Source organism: Apodemus sylvaticus, chromosome 12 (assembly GCF_947179515.1).
Source record: "Apodemus sylvaticus chromosome 12, mApoSyl1.1, whole genome shotgun sequence".
Lineage (NCBI taxonomy): Eukaryota > Metazoa > Chordata > Mammalia > Rodentia > Muridae > Apodemus > Apodemus sylvaticus.
This window is the reverse complement of record NC_067483.1, coordinates 60,522,785-60,534,877: the sequence shown is the minus strand read 5'-3', so window position 1 is coordinate 60,534,877 and position 12,093 is coordinate 60,522,785. Positions and strand designations below refer to the sequence as shown.

At 46.5% G+C, this 12,093-nt stretch overlaps 1 protein-coding gene across 1 annotated transcript in view; it reads left to right on the top strand.

Annotated features, from left to right (window-relative positions):
• The window catches only part of Lamc1 (laminin subunit gamma 1), a 118,652-nt gene extending 111,809 nt beyond the window's left edge, over positions 1-6,843 (top strand). Inside the window, exons 27-28 of the mRNA XM_052199952.1 lie at positions 2,454-2,553; positions 3,998-6,843. Of these exons, the coding sequence (XP_052055912.1) occupies positions 2,454-2,553; positions 3,998-4,254 (357 nt within the window). The 3' untranslated portion in view covers positions 4,255-6,843. The remainder of the gene's footprint in view (positions 1-2,453; positions 2,554-3,997) is intronic.
• Positions 6,844-12,093: the final 5,250 nt, after the last annotated feature.

The window sequence follows — 12,093 nt, the reverse complement described above, 5'->3', positions numbered from 1 at the left end:
CCAAGACACCTTTTTCAAGTGAGCTTCAGTTTGTATTGCGTTTTCTTGTCAAGAATTGGGTCAGTAGCTTGCGTAGAAGACAAAAAATTTGGCTCCTCTGCCAGGTACTGATGTTGCACAATTGCCCCGTCCCAAGGCCTCTCGCACAGCTGCAGTTCCAGAACACTTAAAACAAAAACAAAACACGATTGTGGGTGTGGGTGTGTTGTTGTTTTTTAGTGTAGTTTGAATGGATAATTCATACATGGGATAAAATTAAAAGAAAGACATTGCAACGAAAAGCCATCTTCGTCCTTAGTTTTCCCAGCTGCTTGCTCATTAGCAGTAGAGGCCGGTTTCTTCTGTGAGGACTGCACGGAAGCGCACTGCCTTATGCCTGCCTCCATTGTGCACCGTCTGTGGTAGCATACATGTGTCATGCCACATGGAAGAGAGCTGGAGTCTATGGTACAGGGGAGACTGAGGCCAGCTCTGTCCCTGTGGTGCTGTAGTTTGCATTCAGAAGAACCTGGAGTGGTAGTGTGACTATCCCTGTCCCGTTCAGTGTTGCAGTCACAGGGACAGTATATATCAGCTTGTTTATTCATACCCTTGCAATGTCAGGAAGAAGCCCAAGTTTCCAAGGCCCCCAAACAGGGCCTGTGAGTTGTGTTTACTTTGGGACAGAAAAGAGAAATGCAAGGTCTATGGAAGTGATACCAATTTTTTACACCTCTGTACAAACAGGTTTGTTTTTGTTTGTTTGAGACAGGGTGGTTTTACTTTGTAGTTTTGACTGACCTGGAGCTCTCTCTATGTACACTATGATGGCCTTGAACTCATAGAAATCCTCCTGTCTCAGCTCAAATATTGGGATTAAAGGTGTGCACCATCACACCTGGTTAAAAAGCTGAGATCTTAAACTTTGTGTTGGATTGTTCTGTGATTTTTTTTTTTAATGCAAAGCAAGACTCACATGAAAATTACCAGAACCAAAATCAGTCTTTAATATGCATAGTCTCTGAACTTCATTTTTTAAATTACATTTATTTATAGCATGTGTTTTGGATGCACGCGTGCCATAAGGAGGTCTCGGGAGCTGGCGGGAGTTGGCTCTTTCCTTCTACCATGTGGATGTTAGCTCTAGAACTCGGGTCCCCTTGCCTGTTCAGCCATCTTGCCAGCCCTGTGGATGTCACTCTGACAGAAGCATTGTATGTAAAGCACTGAAAACAGTGAAGGAGACATATTTATGAGTTCCAAAAAGGGATACGGGGTTAATTCAGTGAATTAAAACCAAGTTTCTCTTTTGTTATTTTTGGTCCATAACTCTTTAGGAGCAGGAAGCCACCCCTCTCTATATTCTCTCTTTTGTAACTATTATCAGTTTTGAAAGTTCGCCACCAGCTAGTATTGCCTGAATCTAACATTTTCTTTGACCAGAAGGGTTGTGGTTCTTTCTGGAAGATGCCAAACTCAGGTTAAACACAGCCCAGTCCTATATCCCAATCCCAGAAGCTCCCCGGAAGCCTGTATGGGTTCTGAGAACAGCTGCAGTTTGAGCTGGGTTAATTTTTTTTTTCTGTTTTTAAAATTTCTACAATGTTTTGATCCCCAAATGTCTGCTTTGTCCAGATCCCAAAACTAGGAAAAATAATTAGTGGTCCAGAGTACAAAGCTCCTCCTTTCTCTCCTGGTTGGGGTTTGTCGGGAGAACATCTGCTTTCTGATGTGTGGATGCCTCCTCTTCCTCCGCTGCTCCCTGTGACTCACGCTCTGGGTGTTTGTTCAGGTTTCATGGAATGTTCCCAAACACGGTGGACTTTGGTTGACTTTGAAAATATCCATTGTGGTGTGTGTGTGTGTGTGTGTGTGTGTGTGTTTATAGGATGGCAGAGAATTTTCAGAAAAGCCTCACTTTCTGGAGAAAACTCTCCAAGAATAGGACATCTCTGATAATCAGGGCCCTGAGAATATCCACATGTTAGAATAGTACTTCAACTCGTACTTAAAACAAAATAACCTGTTTCTACTTAATGCATTTTATCACGTGTTTTTGGCCCCAGGTATTCTCTAGTGAGGGAAGGGAAAAAATGGGATAGTATTGGTTTTCTGACTGCATACGTCATTAAGGGTACCCAGGCACAGTAGTATAGTCCCAGCACTTGGAAGGCTGAGACAGGAGGATCTTATGTTTGAGACCAGCTTAGGTTTCATAGTAAGTCTGTCTCAAAAAACAAACACACACAAAAAAGCCCAAAACACCAAGAAAACCATATACTGTTCTATGCAGTAGAAATAACATCCTCCACCTGAAGATACCTAAAACCCCTGCAGTGAGAGAGACTGATTCATCTCTTCAAAACGGGGAACACATCTGAAAATAGCCCTGCTGGCTCGCTGGAGGGAAATATTTAGAGAAGAAGAAAACACGGAGTCAGACGTATTCATGCTGTTTATCTCTCCCTCCGCAGGCTTCGCAGGCTGCCCAGGAGGCTGAGCTCAACGCCAGAAAAGCCAAGAACTCTGTCAGCAGCCTCCTCAGCCAGCTGACCGACCTCTTGGGGCAGCTGGGTAAGTAACAGAAGAGTTGGGGCTCGCAGGGCGGAGTCCACTGCTTCAGAGGCACACTGGTGCGAAGTCTCTGAAAGCGTTCGTTAACACATCCATATTAATGTTTCGTTTAGCTCTTGGCTTATTTTAAAGATGCCTTGTACACCGCGTCTTGTTAGGCAGAACCTTGTAAGGGCAGCTTGCATCATCGCTACACTGGTAGGCTGTAGATTCTAGAGTGAAAGTCAGTGAGACTCTATTAAGTTCAAGGACTTGAGGTGCCTTCCCTGGACTCAGCCCCGAGAAGGGCACCATGGTCTTCTCCTTTGCAGAGGAGCTGCTAGCTAGGGGTGCCGCCATGGCCAAGGGCCAGCGTCCAATCGAACAGCCATTTAAAGGGGAGAGGAATAATATTTTATATGTTTCAGAGACGAGTAATAATAATTTATGTGCCTGCAGACAAGCCTAGAAGAAAGGCGAGCTGAGGCGAGGGCCTCACACCTTACTTTCTCCATTAGGTCGTATAAATGTGTGCAAATAACTCTTGACCATGTGAGAATCAGTAAGGCAGACTAGGCTCAAGAAACCGTTCCTCTTTCTGTCTGATTTTATTTTCTGTAGAGCATCTTCTTCCAAAAGAAACTTTTATTTTTTTTTTTCTTGCTGCATTTAGAACAAAACCTTGCTTACAAATCACGGCATTTCAACCTTAGCCATTTTTCCATCAGAAGGTTCCCAGTGGTGTCTAACTCTTACAAGCAGGAAGTGACCCCCAAACTGTCCCATCTGAATCCTAGGAGTTGAGGATGTATGCTTCTATCTTAGAGACTTTTACATTTTTTGACGATACTGAAATGGTCCACAGATTACACCTAGATTACATATAGAAACCCGCACAGGATTGAGTGTTACCAAATCACCTTCTTCAGCATAAATGAGGTCTAAGACATGGCACCTGTGCATTTAGAAACACATCCTCCGAGGGCTGGCGAGATGACTCAGTGGTTAAAAGCACTAGCTGCCGAGCTGGGCAACCTGAGTTCAATCCCTGGAACCCTCATAGTGGAAAGAGAGGATAAGTCCTGCAAGTTGTCCTCCAACATCCACATACATGCTATGGCATTCGTGCAGACACACATGCACACATACACAGACATGCATGTACATACATGTGCACAGTAATAAATAATAAATATGAAATTAAAATATTCTGTGAAAAAACACTTTCTCAAAAACAGAAATCTGTTCTAGCATTAATGATGCACTCAGCCCACCTCTGCTAGGTAGATCAGTACTGCTCAGGCCCTTGAACAGGGCAGCACCTGCGTGTCCCATCTGTGTGCCGGGCCACCTTTGCGTCAGGGAGCTGCTGGCCTTAGTCTGTGACGAAGCACAGGAACTTAGGAGCCAAACTCTGGTTCTCACGGAATGAACTCATTTTCTTTCGTGCACTTCCTGTCTACAGGACATCTGGAGACAGTGGACCTGAACAAGCTCAATGAGATCGAAGGCTCCCTGAACAAAGCCAAAGACGAAATGAGAGTCAGCGACCTGGACCGGAAGGTGTCTGACCTGGAGAATGAGGCTCGGAAGCAGGAGGCGGCCATCATGGACTATAACCGAGACATAGAAGAGATCATAAAGGACATTCACAACCTAGAGGACATCAAGAAGACCCTACCGACTGGCTGCTTCAATACCCCGTCCATCGAGAAGCCTTAGTGGCCGGAGGGCTGTAAGGCAGTGTCCCTGACAGGGGGCCCTGTGAGGCCTCGGTGCCTTTGACACAAAAATTACACTTTTCAGACCCCCACTTCTCTGCTGCTCTCCGTCACTGTCCTTTTGACCCAAGAAAAGTCAGAGTTTAAAGAGAAGCAAGTTACATCCTTAACCAAGAGCAAAGGGTTTTGCCTAATAAAGTCTCTCCTCCACTCCTGTGAGTACCCTACCGGAACTGTCCCTTGTTTGCCTGAAGTCACAGCATCTTCCAGTGGCATGCCCACATCATGTGAACCTTTTTATGCCAGAGCAGACCCCACCCCCTCCCCTCTCTCAACACCAGCAGGACCTATCTCAGTATTTCTATGAAGGAAATGTTTGGCTCCTCATCAGAGCATTGAGATGGCCAGTATGTCCGGTCTGCATCTTCTGCCTCCTTTTTGAAGCAAAAGGAAATAAACATCCTGTGCCAAAGGTATTGGTCATTTAGATGGTCATCCCTCAGACGTGCTGGCTGTTTCAGCTTAGGACACTGAGCCATTGTGGGTAACAGTGTAGTTACGTGTGGGTCTCCAAGAGAACGTGGCTCAAAGATGCTTAGGATTGTCTCCTTTAATTGACTAGGAAGATAAACATTTTCCAAATCCTCAGGCAGCTGATAAAAAGTGTGGCTGGCAGCTTGCACACCACTACACCAGGTAGTTTTTGATATTTTTATAAGCAGAACTTAATGCAGAAGAAACAGAGATGTGATAACCACTCCTTTTTTTTTTGTTTTTGTTTTTTTTTCTCCCACTTCTTACTAATTCTTGGAGCTTTGGTAGTGTGTTAGTCTTGGAACTATTGTTAAGATATCTATCAAAACAGTTGTCCTCTAAGGTCTTGACCAATGAAAGAAAAGCAAATCTCCTTTTCCCCATATTTTCTGGGAAGTGGCTGAAATTGGGATATAACGGTATCCTTGGGATCCCATCCGTGCATTTCTTTTTCTCTGTTGGAGGGAGGGAGATGTGACATTTGGTCCTTACCTCCAGTTCTCTTCTGATGTTTCCGGTCTTTCTAGAACTCTTCAAAACACGTCATTGTTTGCCAGATCCTGGTGGCTGGCGAACGCTGCTCTCCCTCAGTTTCTCAAGGCTGCCAACCCCATCTAGTTCCTGCACCTTGTGGCTCCGCCCACTCTACGCCTTTCCTCTGTGTGGAGAGGGAAGATCCTTGCATGGCATTTCCTAGTGGGCTTCTCAACCTCTGATCCTCAGCTCTGTGGTTTCTTTGCGACCACACTGTGACAGTTCCCTGCCACACGACGTCCCTTCCTCCTAGCTACCTGCCTCTGAGATTCATATTTAGCTTTTAACACTATGCAATTTTGTACTTTGCGTAGCGGGGGAAAGAAACTATTATCTGACACACTGGTGCTATTAATTATTTGAAATTTATATTTTTTGTGTGAATGGATTTTGTTTATCATGATTATAGAGTAAGGAATTTATGTAAATACTCCCGGCCCTCCTAGAATGGCACTGTCTGCTCGTGTCTGCTCAGTACAGGAGCCTGCACACCTCCCTCCATCCCTCTCCATGCCTGGAGTCATGCTCGGTCCCCAGTGTTTTGCTCCGCCTCTGCCTTGTGTGTGCGGCAACTTCATCGTCTGACCTGATGGGAAGCCTGCTGACCTCCACAGCCTGACCGAAGAGGGCCCTCTTCCCCGGAGCTCTGACCATCTGAGCTGCCGCTCCTTGTGGTTCTTATGCCTGCCCGGAGCAGTAGCCAAGCTGACAGGGTAAAGGGATTAGGAAAGTTTGCTGATGGAACCTTCCCACACGGGTCAGTTTTGTAAGGGAGCTTGTGATGACTGAACACTCGAGGGCATCAGCACAGTGCTACTGATGACAGAGAGGAGGCTCTGCCCAGCCTGTCTCCGGTTCTGTTGGGCATACGGAGATTACCACAGATCCTTGGCTTGGCATCCCTGAGGTTCTGCTCTGAGACCTTTCCTGCTATTGCAGTCTCACCAAGTTCAGTGCTGATTGGCTAGTTTCTCTATTCAGAGCTTACCACCTTAACATTTTGGTTCCAGTTGCAAGAAAATGGCTGAAACAGACCACCAGCATCCTTTGGGTCAACTTCAGTCCAGCAGCTCCTTCTTAGGCGCTGGTGGGAGGGTGTTTTGGTTTGTCTTTTCCATCTTTGTGGTATATTTTTTAACAGAATTTTATTTTTAAAAATGAAAGTTATTTACAAGATGATACCTTATTACACTCCTGCGACACAGCCATTGGTTTATTGTATAGTTCCAATAATCTGTATTTTGTGTAATAAAATGGACAGAATGGCTGCTGTAGAATGCCGAGTGGGTGTCACACGGAACAGGTTCTATCCCCGCCCCCACCCCGCCCCCATGGAATTTCCCTTTGATTCCAACTGTGGCCCTTTTAAATGTGCCTTCACTTTAGCTGTTTGCCTTAATCTCTACAGTCTTCCCCCCCCCCCCCCAGGGAGGTTAATAAAGCGCAACACTTGGCATTTTTTATGTTTAAAAAGAAAACAGTATTTTATTTATAATAAAATCTGAATATTTGTAACCCTTTATATCTTGTGTGGCCTAAATGTGGTGCTAGGACATAAAATGTTTTAAAGATTTAATGAACAGACGTCTATAGTACCTTTGTCTGACTTGTTTCCTTGAGAACCACCCAATGCTGTGTGTCACTTGTACTGGGGCTTGAATTTAGGTCCTCTTCCGGCATGCTAGGCAGATACTCTTCCAACTGATCTACATCCCTGGGTATTATTATTAATTATTATTATTATTATTATTATTATTTGCTATTTTACATTATTCAAATTGTGGTCTTCATTGTCATCCAGAAGTTGGCAAACTTTCTCTTAACAGAACTAGATTGTAAGTGCTGACTCAGCTCTTAGCACGAAAGTGGCCCAGGAGCAAAGAGAATCAAATGAGGAGCCCCGACGTATAAAACTGCTTATGAGAATCTAGGTATGGTGGTCCATGCCTGCAGTCCCAGCACTTGAGCCGAGCACCTGCTGTATAGACATGAGTTGAATCTCCAGAACCTTCATAAAGCGGGACTTGGTGACATACATGTGGCTCTTTGAGCTCCTATGTAAAGAGGAGAAACAGGAGCATCTGCAGAAGCTTGTGGCCTGGTAGCCTGCCCTGTGAGTTGTGCACAGGGGACCCTGTATCAAAGTAGGAGGCAGGGAACACACCCCGGGTCATCCTCTGATCTCCACATGTGCACGCATACACTTGCACTTGCACACCGGAATGCAGGCACACAGCATACACACAAAAATAAGGCAAATAAAATAATAAAATACACCAGGAGCCCACCAGCTGGAGCTTACAGACCCCCCCCCCTCAAATGTGGTCGCAGTATCTTAACCATTACAACAGAGCTGTGTTTAAATGATTGGGCGCCCTGAGTGGCAGTGCGTGTGAAAAGCTGCCTTTCAGTGTGTAAATGCTGTTAGCTACTGATGAAAATCTCAGACATAAAATAGGCCAAAAGGCAGACATAAGCAAGCTGTGTTTGTTGTGTTTGATTGGCGGCTCGTACAGACTGATTGCACCAGACCAGCTCAGTTCCGTGGGAGAGAGGTTTATTAGGAGGGAAAGACAAAGGGGGGCAACGAAAGAGGTCAGGAGGGGTCTACCTTTTATTTGCACTGTGACGTAACCACGTGCACCACTGGCGCAGGTAAAGGTGGGCAGGTGGACACTGGGAATGTGTGGCTATTGCCATGGCAACAGATACATGGGTCCTTTCGCGGTCGCCGTCATCGCTGGATTTGGAGGTGACCTGCAACTGTAAAGCGGGTTCCTGATGCCAACAACGTTAACAGGGCAGATGTGATGCTCCATCCAGTGCAGAGGGTGGGATGGCTGGAGACTTCCAGGCGAGACATTTTGGAGCTAAAAGTGGCAGGAAGGTTTGGAGCCTGCAAATACCTCCCTGGTTCCCTGCTTATCTCCCAAGTCCCGTGAATCCCGTGCCTCCTTTCCTAATGTCATAAATTGTTAGACCGGTGGGACCTGTGAAGAGCTTCTAGCCAAACCTCAGAGAAAGCTTTGAAGCCGCTGGTTAACTTTTACTGGGAGTTGCAACCCTCCTCCCCCCCCCCCCCCCATCTTGCAGGGTCTGATTAAGAAAAGGAGGGTAATCCTTTAGCTACCTTGTAGGAGTGGTAGGTCAAGTGGTTAAAAGTTGTTGCCATCATTTCCCCTGAGTTTACACCTTAAATAAACACACAAGCCTCTTGGCACCAGCTTCACTTCTAGGAAGTCCCAAATGGGACACCTGGCAGCCAAGAGGATTCTGAGGTAGGAAGCAAGGACGCCTGCCTGAGACACAGAGGAACCCAGCCTGCAGGAAGAGCCACTCTCCCAGTTTGTGAAGATAGAAACTGGGCCATTTTAAATGTTATGGGAATATGTCTATTCGCCCTAAGCAGGTTTAAATGAAGTGAGTATTAACAAGTTCGGGGTGGGGGATGGGGACAGAGAGATGGCTCCAAAGTCTTCCTGAGGACCAGGCTGCAGGAGGAGTCGTGAACACCTTCATTGGGCAGCTCTCAAATGCCTATAACTCCAGCTCCGAAGGGTCCAACACCGTCTTCTGACAACGAGCAATTGCACTGACAGGCACAGTTGCACAGGCACATACACTCGCATATAAACACGATATTTTAAAATCTGTAAGGGTCAAAGGCCGGGCGTGGTGGCGCATGCCTGTAATCCCAGCACTTGGGAGGCAGAGGCAGGTGGATTTCTGAATTCAAGGCCAGCCTGGTCTACAGAGTGAGTTCCAGGACAGCCAGGACTACACAGAGAAACCCTGTATCGAAAAACCAAAAAACAAAAAAAAAAAAAAACAAAAAACTGTAATCTTTTTAATCAACAAGAAGGGTTGGGGGGGTGCAGTTCTGCTAAGTATCTCTGTAGTACAATCAATTTAAACTTATCCCCGACTATCTTACACATAAATGAGACTCAAGCTATGGTTATTTTATTTGGCTTTGACAGTTACTTGGAGGGTGGAGGTGGTAACCCTTAATCTCTCCTAACTGCTGGCCTGGCCACCACCCCAACGGTTTACCCCAGGTACTTGGGCCACATGCTCATGGTCCATCTCCCTCACTCCCACCCCCCACCCTGTGGCAGCTTCCTCTCCTCTCATTTTTCCTCTTCCTGGTCTCACTTATCCAACTGGTAGCTCCAAACCCACCTGCCTTAATCCCTCCAGGAACTGGGGCTGTAGCTAGTTTGATTTAACCTGTAGTTTTAAATCAAAGAACAAGGTTTGCACAACAAAGGCTTGTAAAGAATTCACTGGCAGGCCTAGACCTTCTGGTACAGAATTTAGCATTACAATACATAGCAACAGACCAAACCTCAACTTATCTCAGAGGCGGCCCTGGCTCTGGACAAGGAAGCGTCCACATTGAGGCTTGATGTCACCGAAGCAGAAGTGAAATGCATTCTTCCCTAAGGAAAGTCAATGGTAAGAGTGCTGCTGCCAGCCAAAAGATAGAGGACCGGAAGTTCAAACCCGAGAAACTTGACCCTTGCTCTGTCTTTACTTCCTCCCTGTCAGAAGTTCCTTCTTCCCTGATGTCAAGGAGTCACCTACTCTGTTGGAACTGTCTGGTCCATCGAGTCTAACATCATGGGCCTGCCAGACTGTTAGCATGGTCCTCAGCATGCGTTCCTCCTTCAAGCATCCCTTGATTGTCCTTCAGGTCATTTCTACCTGCAGTGACACCCTTAGGCTGGAAGGCAGAGGCAGTAGCTACTGAGGTTTTCTGAGTCCCAGGGAAGGAACTTTGCCTCCTCCTACACCTGCTAGCTTTCCTCTCCTCCTTCCACCCACGTTCTGTACCCTCAGCTCCTACCTGAGTGAGCATAGACTGGCTCTTATTTGAAAGGAGATAGACAAGATCACAGGTGTCAAATGGCGTAGCCGCAGACTGCAATTAGCTCGTGAGATCTGGTTGGTAAGGCCTGGCTTCCCGGCTTCCGACTTCATACCACCCCCTCCCATCCGTCCCTTTGCACCCGTGGATTGTAGCCAGAGCCCCTCCTGCAGCCTGGTCCAACCTCCTAACTCTTGGGAATGATTTTCAGTACAACTTTAACTGATTAGTTGTGTTCTCCTAAGCCTTAGAATGAATACAGGCCATAAAGCTGTGAGTCAGGGTCGTTTGTATCAGTTAAAAGTTTAGCAGCAGGCCCATGATTATGGCTGTAACCTTGCCAGGTACATGCCTTTAACCCTAGAATTTGGAAGGCAGGCAAGCAGATCACTGTGAGTCCTAAGTCACTCTAGTCTATCTATATAGGGAGTTCTAGACTGGCCAGGGATACACAGTGAGACCCTGTATCAAAGAAGAAAAATTAAATAAAAAGGAAAGTTAGTTGGGGCTGGTGTGAGGCTTAGCAGGTAAAGGCACTTGCTGTTGAGCCTGGCATCCTGAGGACCCGGGACCCACATGGTATCAGGAGAGAACGGACTCTTGAAAATTGTTTTCTACCTCTGTACACATGCTGTGCATGTCATAAATATGCCCCCACACACGCAGACACATACATAAATAAATGTAATTTTAATTTTAAAAAATGTAACCTATTGTATCCCTTCCCATAAATGTAAAGGGTGATCGTGAAGATGCCTGGTTCTACCTTTGATGACCACCTTTCTGTCTTCCCACAAATGCAAGCAACAAAAAACAGTTTTGTACTTGAATTTCAGATGGTGCTACTGGGACCCAGCCTATGCTGTCTACCACCACACCGAGATCCTCAACCATGTCAGTAACTCAACGCAACTATCCGATTTATTTTGTTATTTCTGGTAGTGTTAAAGCTTTCCAGAGCAATCCGGAGGACTCAGTCTCTTCTAAGATGGCTGTCTAGCTCTCCTTAACCTCTTCTCTGCCATTGCCCTCAGACTCTGTCCATGGATGCCTCTCTCCCTCTGACAATGGTCTCTGTGTGAGGTTAGTGCTGAGTAAGCCCAGGCTGAGCTTGAACAGGACTGTCTGGGAGATGTGCTCTCCGATGGTGGATTACAAGCTTCTGAGGTGCTGAGCCAGCACTGAAGACAGAAGCTAAGAGGCTGTGATTTCCATGATTACATGTTCAGTGCGGTCAGAGTGTGTACGAAGACCTGATGCCCTCCTTGCTACAGTCTGTACAGTGCTGTCTCAGCGGGCTGTGCTAGACCATCAGGCCTGACCCAAAGGATGAACCATTGTCACCAGGTATCAGATGGGAGCTCTAAGCACCTGCAGGAGGACCCTGGGAGGGGTGGCACTGCCAGGATAGCTTGATATTTTAGAAAGGGCCTTCATGGGGCTGGAGGGACAGTGCCCTGTGGTTAAGAGCATGTGTTGCACTTGCAGAGAACTTTCCAGCACCCACATGGTAGGTAGCTCACAGTCCACTATAATTCCCATCCCAAAGGATCTGACTCCTTCTGACCTCTGCTGCCACCAGGCATGCACATGGTACACATACACAAACATACGTGCAGGCAAAACATTCTAAGCATGAAGTAAAAATAAATAAGTAAGTAAAAATCCTGTCTGGGAGGTCATTTTCTCGATGCCTCTCACGCACAAGGTGAGCTGGAGAAGGGAGTGTGGAGAGCGCCCACCGTTCTGCACGGCTTCTGACTGATAATCCCTGTCCAAGCTCCTGTCACATCCATGTGAACGATCCTAAGTCACATGGATTCCTCTTGTGGAGGTAGCAAGGCGAGATTATTACTCGGAACCCGCGCACCCTCCAGCCCGTGCTGCCTCCACCCCTCTCCC